Here is a 16,620-nt window from a genome sequence, read left to right as displayed (position 1 = left end):
CCTAGATAGAAATGCCCTTTGTAAGATCTACTATTTCTAATATCTGAAATAATCCCAAATAAAATGAGTGCAATTGAATAAATAAATAAATAGAGAGATGCAATACAATACAAATTTACTACAATTCAATAAGCATATTCTCTCACACTCTGTTTCTCCTGCCTCTTCTCACTGCCTGTTCTTCCGTTACTCCTCCTCTCTCCCTCCATTTCTTCATGTTCTCTTCTCTCCCACCGTGCTCTCATTTCTAAGCTCTCTTGTGTCACCAGTTCTATAATTTCTCTTTCTCCTCACACTCTTCTCAATGTCCAATGTCTGTTCTCTTCTCTTACCTTACTCTGCTCTATCTACTTCATTATTTAATCACCTCTTCTCTTCACTATCCACTTTTTTCTTCACTCCTCTCACTTCACTCCACCACACTTTTCTACACTATCCAACTTTTCTTCTCTTCTCTACAACCACCTCTCCACTATCCCTCTCTCCTCTACATCCACCTCTCACTACACTCCCCTCTCAACGCCAGTTCTCTTCTTCTCTCATACAATAATTTGCAGCCCTTTACTAAAACACCCACCTGCACACACAACACTCACATTTACTAACATACACTCCTCCCTACATGTAAACAAATTTTTCTAAACCTCCAAAATCTCAAAACCTCCAAAACCTTCAAAAAGGCAATGATAAAAGGTGCCATCGAGTGTTTGCAAAAGCATTCATATTCACAGAAGAACAGGATCGGAATCAACAGAAATGGCATCCCAGGACGCGGCTCTCAACTGGTCCACCTTGGTATTGGCCAATTGCTATAACGCCATCAAGTTCGAGGACATAAATGCGTCTCAGCTAGAAGAGTTGATTGGCAGCATCAAGAACGATCTCGTCCAAATCCTTGTGACACCGGTGAAAAATGAAGCATCTCGGAACAAATTGGTGGACGAGCTGAAGCCAGTGAAATTCAGCGACGGCAACGAATATCGCCTCAACAAACCGTTCATTGAAATCGCCGTTCTCCTCTCGACAGAACTTGATCTTGACGAAATCGCAGCCGCTGAACTCATTTTCAATGCCAATAACCTAAGCTTCCAAAAGGGTACAAATCTCAGCGATAGTGCCCGTTTAGCATACTACTCTCGTTTTCTGTACATATTGAACATATTAGGATATTTGGTGCTGAACAAGAAGTTGCATCTTATCGTCGCAACCAACAATAACGACCACAGCACATTCTACAGCAACATAATCAAAAGTTTCGAGAAAATCTACAAGCTCTTGGATAATTTGAACGACTTCATTGATAAACAACGTGTTACCAGTGACATCAACAATTTAGAGTTTATCAGCTCCATAAACTACGCCAAATCTCAATTGTTCGGTGATCACGAACTCCTTGCACAAGTCTATTTTGGACTCATCGATAATTACGCCGACATATTCTCCAATTCTAAGCATTTCATACAAATTGTGGATCTCATAAAGAACAATATATCAGACGAGGATTCTTTCATCCTTCATTTCTTGCCTGGTTTACTCAATCTCGTGACAAAGACTCTCAACGGACCAGACGACGCTGTTGACGCTCTTCACAAGCATATAACCACAACAATAACGAACGACTATAAGAACGTGTCCAACGGAGACATGATAGACTTAGCAAAAGCGAAGATAAAAGGATTTGAAACAATTGTTTACTTCGTATTCCTCACTCAGTTTATCCCTTGGTGTAAGACTGTGGAACAGAGAACCAACAAATATGATTTCAAAGACGACATACTAAAGTACCTAGAATGGCTTATAAACTACGGAGTTATGGAGATCTTACTTTCATACAGCGCAGATGCTGCAAACCCCAGAACTCAGGAACTTTTTGAATGGAGTAACCTATACGATTTCCGTGCCCTCCTTCAAAAGAACTTTCCACGTCTTTCACCTGTAAAATTTACTTATCCATCAGCACAAGAAGTTGTGTATGCATCTAACATGAAATCTGGCTTTGAAAATACAGGTATTCTTTTTGACTTGGCACCGTACAAGGTGTCCTCAACTTTCAGCGAATCCTTACTCGCTCCATTCTTCCACAGTTTCTTTGTAACATTCGTGAATAATGCGGCTCTTGTGTTGACTCTGTTGAGAGACACCGAAGAAGACTTTGTCCTCTCATCTATCAACAAGAAGCAAATTGAAAATGGCAATGATATTGACATTTTAGATGGGCGCAGCAAGTCTGGAGGTAACGAAGACAATGACAACAACGGAAGTTTGTCAAAGACTGGTAAAGATAAATCGGGAGAGGGTCTCGATTTAGATGAGATAGCTTCTAGATCAGATTTAGAGCGTTTCTATTTGGCCTTTGCATACACCTATAATTCCAGACCAGAACTTTGCACCGATTTTTGGTCAAATGACGAGGTTACGAGCGATATTGTTGGCTTCATATCTTGGGGATTGAATAACAACACATCCCCACTCATTGCTGCGACATTCTGCCTACTTTTAGGTTCCTTAGCATCAAGTGGGGATGACTCTTCGGCGAAGATTTGGGAGATATTGGTTAAGAGCAACAATCTGCTGTTAAAGAAGAATGATTACTCTAAGATCTCCATTGACTCTATCGTGGATTCATTGAACTACTATATTGATGCCTTGAACGAGAACTTCGAGCAAGACTTGAACGACCAGCTTAAACAACAGCAGAAGAAACAAGAATTTTTGTTCTCTAGTAATCCCAATAAGGTTGACTCTGATGAACAGGGCAACAATAAAATTATAATTGAATTGGCCGAGGATGCCGTTGTATTCATCTCTGGGTTTGTTCAATTGATTTCATCTATCGTGAGGAACCTCTCTTCTACTAACGATCGTTCAAGAGAGATCAAAAATATTGCATTTGCACGCTTCTCACCAATTATAACAGGATTCTTGAAGTTTGATAACTTGATTACCGGAGGTAAATTAGTGACGGTTGACATCCAACAAGTTGGTTCAAATGCCCCTAAGATTATAGACTTGCCCCATGTATTTGTTAACGATGAGAACAGAGTCGTCTTGACTAATTTGATGTTGAATTTCTTATCCGATTTTGTGCATAATGAAGAGAACTTGACAACCTCATATAAGGTTTGGCGAATTCTTGACCGTTGGATTTTTCAAGGCTTGCTTGAAGAGCAAGAGGGTGCTTCAAGTACCTCCAGTCAACAGGAGGTATCGTTATTGCTTCGCCAGCAACAATCACGACCTAAATACGCTAGCAAGCGCAACGTTCGAATCAGTCAAGCATTTCAAATAACCCTATCACATCTTTCACAAGTTAGCAACTTTGTTCGCTTATTGGCACGTCTCTTAAGGCCGTTGAACAATGAAAAGCAAGCCTTTACTAGCTACTCATTGTTGTATCCCGTAGATTTGGGATATGGATATCGTAGCAGCAATCTGGTGGGAATCTGGCCATACATAGAATATTTGTTACTTGAAATTTTCTCCAAAACAAATAACTTGGATCGCTTCGATGATAGGCGTTCATTGCAGTCGTCGATAGTGAATATTGTTCGCTCATCACTTGAAGAAATTGACTGGAACTTTTTAAACGATGTGGCTCCACAAGTGATTACAAACTTGACTAGCGTTGATGATATTTTTGATTCATTGATTCCTGGTATCAAGCTCGACTACCAGTTGTTCGTTAAGCTGCATCATTCCATTGCAATTTTAAACTACTTGTTTGATGAGAAAGCATGGAAAGCACTCTTTGGTATTATTAACATTGGAGTTGATGCCACCAATGCCAATCCAGAGCTTTCTTATCTAGTGGAAACAGCTCTTGGTACTGTCGATAAAGTGTTGGACTTACAGGATGTCTTCATAAACCGGCTTTTACCCCTTTTGAAGAATAAGGACACTGCATCAAATACCGGAAATACGGGTCATATAGGCTATGGAACCAGCATGAGCATAGCACTCAGCACCCCAAGAACTATATTTGACAATATCTACTATCCAAAAAGTATTGGCACTCATGGAACTTCAGATTTTTATGAGGTTTTTCTCTTTAACTTGACAACTGTGGCCCATTTTGGACTATACGTGGGATCCTCTAACACTGCACTTGCAGCTTCTGCACTTTCCATTTTGGACCAAATCAGATCATCATCTCATTTTGTGGCCAAGAACAAGTTTAATACCAATGACCCAATATTAAGCAAAAACAGGCTTTTAACGACGTTTGAGAGCATCGATGAATCTCTCAAAATCATTTTCGCCTTTATCGATCGTTTCGAAAGCTATGATCAAGAGCTTGAGATCAAGTACAAGATTTTAGAGTTCTTACTCGCAAATTTGAACCAGTCCAATGGAAGAGAGCCTACAGTTGCACATTTCCTCTTGGGATACGAGATAAGAGGAGGTCACCTTCACTTCAACGAGTCTATCGAATCAAATACTCTTTTGAAAACATTACTTCGTTCTTTAAGTTTGAGTTTAGACCTCATATCTGAGATCGACTACAATAATGGAAATAGTCACATAATTGATATTGGTCCTGCGAAGCTCTCTTCATTGATCCTTGAGATTTTAATTAAATTGAGCCACGACTCCATAAGCTCTATCATCACCTTGAACCACTTAAGAGAGTACGACAATTTGTTTGAAAAGTTAATCAATTACCAGCCAAAACTTGACTTAAATACAATATGGTGTGGCCATACTTTTGATGGCAATCTACAAGATGGATTTTCGAATGAATTTATCGATAGCCAGCTCAGCACACAAGCGTTTTTCTCATTTATTAACCAAAGGAACTTGATTCTCCAATACTTGTCGCTTGAATTCCATAATATCCATTCCATCACAAAGAAAGAGTACTACACTAAGTTACTCTTAAACAACAAGGAATTCTTGAATGGCACACCGAAAGTATTGACATTCTTGGATATCTTGAACTATAACTTCAAAAATTTCGAGTTGCACAAGTACGATAATTTCAGCAAGAAGTATAACTTGCCGCTTATTTTGGAAAAAGTTCACGACTCCAAAACTCATAATGTCGATTTGTCAATTCTTAGTAAGGTCTATAAGCTTGTTTGTCAATCTTCCAACTTTCCTACCAAAGAACTGAAAATGCTTTTTGCCAACGAAATTATGATTGAGGGTAACAAAATTAGCGAATTTGTGACAAAGTACCTCGTATCAAATGACTTGAGAGTAGTCCAATTAAAGTGCTTACACTCTTGGTGTCAGCTTGTTGAAATTTTGATCACCGATGATACGGTTAATTCTAAGAACTTCATCTTAGATGTACTTCAAGTTATTCTACCAAAAATCAACGATTACTTGGAGTCAGATATCTTGTTTTCTGAAGAGTTAATCTCCCTCAGCGTCTTACTTTTTGACTTATATGACCAAGAGGTCTTGATCGCCACTAACAAAGAGGATTTCACGCTCGGAATCCAGAGATTGATTCCTTTATTCAAGACATGTATTGCTGGTATTTTGAATTCTAACTCAACGCCTAATCTCAGATCAGATTTATATGTATTGGCAAACAAGTTTTTGATAAAGGTCATTAACAATGAGGAGCTTGTAAGGGAATTATCCGTGATTATAAAATCGGTGGACAAAAAGTTTATTGATCTCATATCAAATGACGCCATCTACTCAGAGGGATCTTCTAGAATCACATCGATTCTTCTATTGGAATCTTTGATTCATTTGGCATCTTTAACGAAAGCAAACTTCATTTTGGAACTTTTGGTTAAGAACAATTCTCTTTTATTATTGATCAGATCAGTAACAAGGACAGATGAAATGTTACAGATTTGCTCAAAGAGCACATCGGGAATCGGTTTGGATTCTTTACTTTACGAATTGACTGCCTTTAGGTCTACACTTTACCTTCTTGTCCGAGTAGCACAATCCAAGGCTGGGGCTTTACAATTGATTCAAGGTGAAATCTTCTCCATTTTGAAGCAGTCTAATTTCTTGAAGATAGACCCAGATTTGGGATTGGACTTACAATTTGACGAATTCCAAGACCTCAAGAACGTCAAAGTTAATCTTCTCTTGGACACTCCTCTTTCTTTGAACGATTTGGTTGAAGTTAAGAATATTACCAACGAGAACAAGATTTCTTACTTTGAATTTCTAATTCCTATCTTCCAGTTAGTTGCTACGCTTCTTTTGTCAATGGGTCCAAGTTACAAGCCAAGTATCATACAATCTAAGGACTTAATGACAGCTGTAAACAGGCTTGTGGTGGGAATTATGAAGCGTGACATGCTACTTGAGAATAAGAAAATTGATACTGCTCAATATAAGGAGGAGCAGTTTGCAATACAAGGATTAAAGGAGATGGTGAAGTTGTTTACGCTTTTAGATTCTTTAGTCTCCTACGAGGAGAAGGAGTAGCTTCAGCAAGAATTATAAATTGAATTGAAAATTAAAATTAAAAAGATAAACTTCAAGATTATATAATAGTATTAGAAAGAAGTTTCTGTAATATATATTAAAATGTACATTAATTAAAGCATAAGAGATTAGAAAATCAGAAAACAGTTCCTTGTAAAAAGCGCACTAAAAGTATAATACGAATTTGACTCCTTAATACTTCACGCTTCAGATATATACATTATATATAATATGTATATATATACTAATTACCCTAACACAGTACATTCCAAGATACCACCATATTCATAAGTATATACTGTTCCAAGCTCGCTTACATAATTATCAAAGTGACTCTTACTAATATCAAAGAGAGATTTTCATATACAACATGCAGGCATTATCTTCAACACAAAATTTAACACTCAAAAGATCAAACTGAAGACACCAAAAACAGTTGACTTACAACCATTGACCAACCAGTCTAGCATATAGAAATAGTAAAGAAGGCAAATGTCTGAAGCAGAAATAGAGTCGTCGAAGACGAACCCATCCACTTTTTTGAGTGACATAATTGGAAGCTCAGTTACTGTGAAATTACACAACGGTGTCGAGTATTCTGGAAATTTACAGAGCATTGACGGATACATGAATATCGTCTTGGACGAAGGAAAAGAAGTTGTTGGAAACACCATCAGCAGGACCTACGGGGATGTTTTCATTAGGGGAAATAATGGTATGTATATTGAAGATTTTGGAGAAAGAAGCGTTATGAATGTGGGATAACTGTTTTTACGAAGTATAGAATATTGAAACAAGTATTGTTTGCAATTGACAATGGTATCTTTGATATCAATAGAAGTCTACCAAAATATTTTCAGATGAATAATAAATACATTTCTTTAAAAAGATAAAGATGTTCTAGAGTTGAAGTGAAAATTTGATTTTCAATCGACATGCCTGTTATCAACGAACTCCACTTTCTGTGAACAAGACCTTGATTGTACTAACATTTCTAGTATTATATATAAGCGAGGCCTAAACTTCAGGATAGAATAGCTTCAAATAAAACGATGTATTATAGTTTCATATGTGTGTGAGGTCAACTCTGTAGCAGCAGTACTTGAGAGGAAGTCCATTTTGTAGAACATGTAGAAAGCAGGTTAAGATACAAGTCTATTTCCAGGCTAAGAGTTTCATTCTTCAACTGTAATATTGGCTGTTTTAATTACCTACCAGGCTCCACTTAGCTTGTTACTCTTGGTCGCCAAACTTTTCAAGCCCTACACATTCCCAAATCTTCTCCAGTAGTACCTAGTACTACTAATTTTACTAGTAGTAGTACTTAATACTAATACTCACTACGACTTAGTACTTACTTAGTACGTAGTACTTTACTTAATACTTTACTTAGTACTTAGTACTTTACTTAATACTTACTTAGTACTTAGTACTTACTATTTACTAGTAACTTACTATTGACATGGTAACTTAGTACTTTATTTAGTACTTACTACTACTACTACTACTACTACTACTTACTACTTCCTACTTACTAGTTAGTAACATACTATTTACTAGTAACTTAATACTTTACCACTACTTACTACTTAACTTACTACTACTACTTAATACTAATACTTACTCACTACTACTAGTTTACTAGTAGTGAGTACTAGTAGTACTACTAACTACTACTCACTATTACTAACTTACAAGTACTCACTATTACTACTGCCACTACTACTACTACTACCGCTACTAGTCCTACGCTCATACCAAAAAACACATCCAGACCGCAATCACCTCACATGACCTCACCCACATGACCACTTCTTTGTGTCATCTCCTTCCTCCAACGAATCAGCGTCCTCACACAGCTAACCCGAAAAAACAGCCCGATTCCTCCTTAACTATGGAGACAGAAAGGAGGTCGTGTTCTCACCAACAAACTCCCGAAGCAAATCTTCAAATTAACGCTTGAACAAAAGAATGTTATTGAAGAGCACCATAGGCGTCTATTTATCCAGATAGAATAAGCATAAACAGCATCATGTCGTTCGTCATCAGAAGACAATTGTCCACCTTGATCCCACCAAAGATTGCTTCTGCCAAGGTATGTACTTTGAATGAGTGGAAATGTAGAAGAGAGAATGACCTATATCGTTTTCTCAAAGGAAGACAACGAAAAGTACCAATGGATTTGGTATCAGGATAGTAATTGATTCATTAAAGAATGAGTAATAGTAATGTGGCAGATTTGATTATGATCATGGATGAAAAGATAAGTTTTTCATATGGGTTGACTTGTATTATGAGAGAGAGTGAATGAAAATTTCAATAAATAGAATTAGAATGGGCCGTATGTACGAGAAGAGACAATCAGTTGCGAGAAACCCAATATTCCTCTAATTGAAAGGAATAAATAGTAAACGACGATCATCAGAACCCAAAAATTTCATTAAACTCGTATTTTTCATGGCCCTTTTGACTCCACTTTTGATTGGGGAGAAAGCTTGCTGATAGTACAGCATTGAACGATTTCGTTGAACCAGTAAGAAATTAAACGCAATTAATAATCCAGTCTATTACTTTGTCCAATTCGTGTCCCTCAATTCTTCAGAACTCGAAAATCAATATACTAACTTTATTATAGAACATCGGCTCCAACCCAAACGCCAAAAGAATGGCCGAGGTTGTCTCCTTCTACAAGAAGTTGCCTCAAGGACCAGCTCCAGCTGCTAAGAAGCCACTCAACCCAATCGCCAAGTACAGAGCTGCTTACTTTGACGGTGACAACGCCTCTGGTAAGCCATTGGTACACTTGGCTCTTGCTGTCATCATCTTGGGTTACACTTGGGAATACCAATCCCATTTGAAGCACCACAAGGACCACTAAGCGGAATAGTTACGAGATGTAGTTACGATTCGTTTTGGTTCTGTTAAATAGTTCTACTATTCATGTTTCCAGTAGTCCTAGAACGCTGGTCTTATTTAAATCTTTTAGATCTAAAATACATTCACAAAAGGTATGAGCTTTGTAGTATACGTTGTAGAATAGTATCCCCGATTGAAGAGTTGCAAGGATGCACTAATGAATACACGAGTGAGGATTGTTGCAGCTACTTTCCATTATCTGATAGTAGATAGAAATAGACTCTTCGAAAGTTGAGTATTTCATCTACCATAATTTTGCTCTACTGTTTAAGTAATTCTGAAAATGATAACTAAGATAACATAATTTTGCACCCTTTCAGCAATGAATCAAGATGCAACGGCTGGGAAAGCTACAGGAAAAGAAAAGCAATACTATCACAAATAATGCAGCCTTACATTTCTTCCCAAGGAGAAGCTGTGGCATCTCTTTCATGGGGTAAAAATTACAGACGAAATTGTATAGTCCAAACAATAGCAACACTTCATGTACTCTGATGTACTAACTTAAATTTCATCAATACAACAATTCCATTCTTCGTTTTCTTGGTCTTCTGCGATAAGCACCATATAGCTGCAAATTACGACTGTTTGGCCACGTTTTCTCAGCCATTTTATCTATAACCAATTGCACTTTTGCTGTGCTTATCGCCAGGGTCACCCAAGCCAATTCTACATAGATCGTCTGATGTGCTCCAGCAATATTGTCATATCTAGCAACCATAAATGGCTCCCCGATGTAATCTCAGTAGTTTACCGATCTCGATATCCTTTTACAATTCTCCAGGTTTCTTATCTTCCATAAGCCGTCTACAGTTACGCGAGGCATTTGCACCCTAAACACAGTATTAGCGATAAATTTCACTTGCAATTATACGAATTGCTGTGGTACTGGTTTCGGTCTTCCAGTAGGTACCCTGCTCTTCATGCCTTATCCCAAAGTTCTAATTTGCTTTACAACATTGTACTCCCTGGGTTGCTGTCCTTTCACAAAAGGAACACTCCTCCGTTACCAGGTGCATCCTGATGCATTACTGAGGACGGGCCCTGCAGCCAGCACACAAGCCAGAAGATCTGGCCACAATTATCTCGACCAGTTTCATCATGGGAGGAAAGCCGGTCTAAGAAAAGGAGGAGATAGCGTGCTTGCAATTGCAATTGTAATCGCACACGAACTAATGCACCATATCAATTTCACTTCTTGTTTCGGTTTCGTTCCCATTCTCTATGTTTCCCTCCCATCTCGCCAAAATGCAAGGGACCGTTTAACTTTATTGTTCTCTGGTGCGGCGCTACCACATACGCATATTACCACCGCTTTCAAACGCCGCCAGCCGGTTTCAATTGCCATGAGATAAATTTTTACGGCGGAGACGATGTCTCAATCCAATACAGTAAGGGACACAGACAAGAGAGATGGTCTTAGACCAACAGGAGTCACTGATTAGGCTATCAATTCCTCTCGTTTGAATTTTATTCTATATATGGATTTTACGAAATTTTCTCGAGTTGCATATCTATCCATTAGCAATCGTAAACGATTCAATTTTAGCCGCAAATTTCTCGTTCTCCTATCCCACCACCATTTTCTTGACCTCTGGTGGTTTTGTTTTTTGTGTGTCCCTATTTGCTTTCCGTCTCACTGTGCTGTCGCTCTTCTCACTAACGTGTAATTCATTTTCGTTCTCTCTACTCTCGCTATGCATTTGTCTCGTTCTCTCTCTCGCTATACATTCTCACACTCTCTCTGCTCTCTGCTCTCGCTGTGTGGCCTCCCCACTAATCTTTTTCGTAACCACAAATTGGTTCACCACGCACTGCCATGTGTGACACTCAAAGAACAACCCCCCATCGATTTCACCTTCAACACAATCAAATTAGCCCAAACTCTCTCCGTACAATCTCCCCTACGTCCCCAGCGAATTGACAAATTTTCGTAGTTTTTACACACTTCTTCGTCCCATTTCGTCTCCCATCTACTTCCCACCACCATCTACTGGCTACACCGACAGAATAGGTGAATTGGCCACGTACACGACCGCATTCTATGATCGTTGTAAAATATCGCTCAAGAAGGTTTACCACCTATCACTAGAGGATGATGTTCAGGGCATAGAAACTAAGAATTGTGTGTGCAGCAGAGCCATCGAACCATCCCACCATCGTTCACCACGAAACTCACTGTTTTAGCTGCTTTTTCCCGGCACCAGAACTGCGTTTTCCACCTCGTACAATCTCCGTTGCTCGTCGTTGACAAGTGTTGTAAACCGGTGTGATACACAATCTGGAAAGAGTGGTTCATTCATCACCAGAAATCGCCAGCGTGTAACATTGAATCGACTCAGTGGAGAGATATAGTGTAACGGCATCAGATTGCATTGTTGTCACAGAAATTCAACCATAGTTCCATATAGCCGCAGCTCATTACTAGTATTGAGTAGTTGTTCTGTCATACACCGGGTTTAATAGCATTGAATTAACTCCTTCATCCGGTAAATCCAGTCACAGCGTGAAACAAGTCGTCGAATAGTTTTAAGACGTCTTAGCAATCAAATCGGCTAACCAACGGGACTCGTTTATCCATTTTTCATCAAGATATCCATCAAAGCCAACAAACAACGTATATCACAGCCATGGATAATTACGATTATGGCCGAGGAGCCAACCAGAGCCCCTTCATCAGCAATAATAACAATAATAGTAATAATAGCAATAATGCTGGCGTAAATCCAGCTCCGGGCCAACCTGCTACACCAAGAATGCTCCGTAGCGTTAGTGGAACACTCAAGAATTCCCGCTCAGAGTTGATTCTGAATACCAGTCATAATAGAGATCGGTCCCAAGATTACTCAGCATCAAATGAACATTCACAGCAGACATCCCATGCGAGAACTCCAAGTTACCACCAACAACAGTTGCCCCTTCAGCCGCTTCTGAAGCGCCTGTCAGTTGTTCCAGCGGGTGCAAATGCAGTGGCAGCAGCAGCGGCAGCAGCAAATGCAGCACCAGGCTCTGTAACTCCTGTTTTGGGTCATAGCAAGACACCCAGTTCCAGTAGACCTCAACCGCCATCTACCCCAGGTCAAACCACTAATAGAAAAGAGTTATTGTCCCCTGCAGCTATTCCATCACCAGCTGGATGGTACGGTCAGAATAGTAGCAATTCTAGTAATAATCATTCCGCGAATGTGCCCACTACTCCGAAACCTAGCAGTGGTCCTCCTCCTGTTTCTGCAGTAGCTTCAACTCCTCAACAAACACCAAGAGAGCACTCTAATTCGCACCAACAAAGTCATTCCAATCAGCTGCAAGGAGGTCATGCTACCCAGCAACAATTCCATAGAAAGTCTATCGGAGACTGGGACTTCGTGAAGACTATCGGTGCTGGTTCCATGGGTAAAGTCAAACTTGCGCAGCATAACACAACCAAAGAGATATGTGCTGTGAAGATCATTCCAAGAGCAGCAAAACTTTATCAAAGAGCTCATGCCAATGACCCTCCCCCTCAAACGACACAAGAAGCAGCACAAAGACACAAGGAGTTCGACAAAGAGATCGCTAGAGATAAAAGAACTATAAGAGAGGGCGCTCTTGGAAGACTTCTTTTCCATCCTTTCATTTGTAGACTTTATGAGATGGTACCCATGACCAATCATTACTATATGCTATTTGAGTACGTAGAGGGAGGTCAGATGTTGGATTACATAGTTGCCCATGGATCATTGAAGGAAAAGCACGCAAGAAAATTTGCTAGAGGAATCGCCTCAGCACTCGATTACTGTCATAAGAATAACGTTGTCCACAGAGATTTGAAAATTGAGAATATCATGATTAATGAGAAGGGTGATATCAAGATAATCGATTTTGGTCTCAGTAACTTGTACTCCCCAAAGACACTTCTCCAGACATACTGTGGATCGTTGTACTTTGCAGCACCAGAATTACTTAGCGCAAAGCCATATACTGGTCCAGAGGTGGATGTTTGGTCCTTCGGAGTTGTCTTATATGTATTAGTTTGTGGTAAAGTGCCTTTTGACGACCAATCGGTTTCTGTTTTACACGAGAAGATCAAAAGGGGAAATGTGGAGTATCCAAATTTCCTTTCACGCGAGTGCGTGTCATTGTTATCTCGTATGTTAGTCGTCGATCCGGCTAAAAGAGCTCTGTTGTACGAAGTTTGTCAACACCCTTGGATGAACAAAGGTTATGAATACAAGGTGTCAAATTACGTTCCAAAGAGGACTCCATTGACACTTCCTTTGGACCCTGAAATAATTAAGACGATATCCTCCTTTGATTTGGGATCGGTATCTCATATCACTGAAGAATTAACATCGGTACTAACTTCAGTGGAGTACCAGATGAGTCAAGAAAATTGGTACAAGTTAACGGACATGGGAAGAGATTATGCTTCAGCTTCTAATTCTCACATATTACCAGATCCAACAGGAGGTTTCCATCCATTAATCTCAATATACTACTTAGTGGATGAAATGAGGAAGAGAAAGAGAGCAAAGGAAGCCGCTAAGGCACAGTTGCAACAGCAGCAACAAAGGCAAGCGGAAGAGCAATATTTGAAGAAGAAGCAGGCTGAAGATGAGCAAACCGTAGTGCAGCAGGAAAGATCGCGTGTTCTGTCTATGATTTCAGAACCATATTCAGATTCAGCTACAACGTCACCTATGCAGAAACTCCAACAACAACAACAAGAAGCAGCAAACAGGTCACCACTCAAAGCTCCGATTTTGAAGTTTCCAACTCTCGCTCCACCAACGCAACAGCAAACATCCCCACTGGCCATTACACCACCAACTCTTGCTCCACCTACTCTTGCACCTCCTTCTATTTTTACCTCTACACTTTCATCAACTAAGCTGCTGTCACCTAAGCAGGAACTTCCTGACTTATCCTTCCCAGAGCAAGCACATACTGCTTCTATAGCTCCACACAGAAGCTCTCAATCCCCAGTCAGAGATTTGGAAGCTACAACCACTTCAGAATCCACAGGTAGTAACAACATTGAGCACTTGCAAGCACACCCGCAACATATTCCTCACCATCCTCATGCCCTTTCTGTAACAACTCCAAGAGAGACCACTCCTGTTGTCAGAGATACGTTGGACCCAAATGCTGGCAAGAATTCTGCAGCAGGATTCAACCTGTTATTGAGGCGCTTGAGTACGAAGAAGAAGACCCCAGAGAGTCCAGGTACAAGTGGTTACTCTGGCCATACAGAAGAGTCTAATACTGGGGTTCCTGGTATCAATCTCTACGACTTTGACGACAAGCTTTCTCCTCAAGATTCTGCTTCAAGAAGAGATCCAATGGTTCGTCGTGGAGTTTCGATGAAGGTAACTGCAAAGGAGAAACTGACACTGTCAAGAGTGAATCTCCATCCCTCGGCCAATACCTCCTCATCGAACCAGCCTCAAGGTTCAGACTCTCCTAAGATTCCGCAAGGAGAAAATGCTTCTACTGGCACCAACAGCAAGAAAACACATTCCAGAACCCCCAGTGGTTCGGGTACTGGTAGTGGTAAGCAATTCCACGGCTTTATTCCAGTTGAATACTTGCCTCCATTGCCAAACATTAATGTTAATACCAACACAATTGTACCTAGTAATGCAAATTCCACAAGCAGTAATGCTGCGACACCAAGTGGAAATACTGCGATTGGCTCCTCTGGAAGAAAGCTTCATCCAACTGCCCGCGCTAAGTCTGTCGGTGGCCATATTCGTAAGGATTCTTATAATCAACGTGCTAGGGCCAACTCTCAGCATCCATCACACCCTCCACTTCCAAATACAATGGCAGCTCAAAATAGCGAGGAATTACTTAATGAGCCTGGATCGGCTTCTAACAACAGTGCTAACAGTACTAACAGTACTAACAACGATGGATTCTTTGATGATGTCCGTCTTGATGATGTCGATTATCAAGAAATTCCACAACTATCAGAAGACCAGATCATTGAACAGTTCAACACTGCTCCTCCAAATAGTATGCCTTCCATCGAGCATTGTAAGACATTGTTCCTCAAAGGTTTCTTTAGTGTCCAGACCACTTCTACAAAGCCTTTACCTGTCATTAGATATAATATTATCAACGTATTGAGCAAGCTAGGTGTGAAGTTCCAAGAAGTCAAGGGCGGATTCGTGTGTGCTCACACTCCTTCTGTGCAGCAAACACCTCAATTGTCCATTGGTAACGCATCTATAGACGATGATGCAACAGAACACGGAGCTGCAGATGACAACGACATTGAAGATATCACCAGCGAGGAAAGAAAGCTTTACGGCGATGCATTCAAGTCCACTTCGTCTTCAATTGATGGTGAAGATCAGGAAACTGTCAGAACAAAAACCCCTGAGCCAGAAACTCATTTGCTGACCCATTCTCAGTCAAGAACTCCTAGCAGACAACCTTCGTTACATCTTCAGACTCAGACATTGTCACCTACTTCTAACACTTCAAGTACTACAAGATCAAGAAGATCTTCGAACTCGATTGGTGGTGGCAACGGCACACCGGGCTCAATTACTGGAGCCAGTGGTGCTAGTGGTCAGGGCCATAGAAGGAAATTCTCAATTGGAAATTCAATTCTCGGTACCTACCGTAAGCGTAATGGCTCTAACGTCATGATGCCACCTAATACACCAGCAACTGCTAAAGTTGCTAAGGGATTGTATCCTGACGAAGAGGGTGAATACGACTACGACGGAAGAGAATACAACGAAGATGAAGGAGCAGACGATGATTCGGTCGATTCCTTGAATGGTATGATGATCGGAGGAGGTTCTGACATGTTGATCTCTTCTCGTGTGGAGCACAGAGCTAGACACCAACACTCGCTTAGTGGAAGTGGCTCAATGTCTAGAGGCAGAAAACTGCCATTGAAGTTTGAGATTCACATTGTGAAAGTTCCACTTGTTGGCCTTTATGGTGTCCAATTCAAGAAGTTGTTAGGTAACACTTGGAACTATAAAACACTAGCAGGCCAGATCTTGAATGAGTTGAACTTGTAAGTTAGGGACCAATTCAAGTCTTCAAGTCTGGATGGAGGTAGCATAATATTGAAGCTCATTTCGCATGAAGGGAATACAGAGTCGTCGGTAAGAGGAGGAGCAACAAGGGACACGGAATCCCAGTTGAGCTGGATTCTCGTGACTCATCCCAACTCATAAATATCTATTTATTGGAATACAAATTCTTCTGGTTCCTATGTACATTAGGATAGGGTATCAACCAACTGCTTCATATAATTCTTTAGTTACATTTAATATATTATTGTTTTTTGCACATTTA

General features: G+C 40.1%; 4 protein-coding genes across 4 annotated transcripts; all 4 read left to right on the top strand. All coding sequences in view use genetic code 12, as the record gives it.

The window, feature by feature from the left end:
* The first annotated feature begins 686 nt into the window (after nt 1-686).
* RJT20DRAFT_127658 (uncharacterized protein) lies at nt 687-6,527 on the top strand. Its single transcript, XM_064917051.1, has one exon. The coding sequence runs from the start codon at nt 757-759 to the stop codon at nt 6,400-6,402; it is 5,646 nt and encodes a 1,881-aa protein (XP_064775504.1). The 5' UTR covers nt 687-756; the 3' UTR covers nt 6,403-6,527.
* A 315-nt stretch (nt 6,528-6,842) lies between these two features.
* Nucleotides 6,843-7,518, top strand: LSM6 (U4/U6-U5 snRNP complex subunit). The gene is made up of 2 exons (XM_064917050.1): nt 6,843-7,117; nt 7,401-7,518. Exons 1-2 carry the CDS (start codon nt 6,895-6,897, stop codon nt 7,421-7,423), a joined length of 246 nt encoding a protein of 81 aa, XP_064775503.1. The 5' UTR covers nt 6,843-6,894; the 3' UTR covers nt 7,424-7,518.
* An 831-nt stretch (nt 7,519-8,349) lies between these two features.
* Nucleotides 8,350-9,415, top strand: ATP17 (F1F0 ATP synthase subunit f). The gene is made up of 2 exons (XM_064917049.1): nt 8,350-8,497; nt 9,038-9,415. The coding sequence occupies exons 1-2, from the start codon at nt 8,435-8,437 to the stop codon at nt 9,278-9,280; spliced, it is 306 nt and encodes a 101-aa protein (XP_064775502.1). The 5' UTR covers nt 8,350-8,434; the 3' UTR covers nt 9,281-9,415.
* A 2,533-nt stretch (nt 9,416-11,948) lies between these two features.
* KIN2 (serine/threonine protein kinase) lies at nt 11,949-16,615 on the top strand (the record flags this gene model as incomplete). Its single annotated transcript, XM_064915859.1, has 4 exons — nt 11,949-12,457; nt 12,530-13,946; nt 14,205-15,828; nt 15,862-16,615. The coding sequence occupies 4 exons, from the start codon at nt 11,949-11,951 to the stop codon at nt 16,338-16,340; spliced, it is 4,029 nt and encodes a 1,342-aa protein (XP_064775501.1). The 3' UTR covers nt 16,341-16,615.
* Between the last annotated feature and the right edge of the window lie 5 nt (nt 16,616-16,620).

The sequence above is a fragment of the Scheffersomyces xylosifermentans genome (assembly GCF_036884685.1).
Source record: "Scheffersomyces xylosifermentans strain CBS 12540 chromosome Unknown RJT20scaffold_3, whole genome shotgun sequence".
NCBI lineage: Eukaryota > Fungi > Ascomycota > Pichiomycetes > Serinales > Debaryomycetaceae > Scheffersomyces > Scheffersomyces xylosifermentans.
Note: the sequence above shows the minus strand (reverse complement) of the source record. Positions and strands in the feature narration are given on the sequence as shown.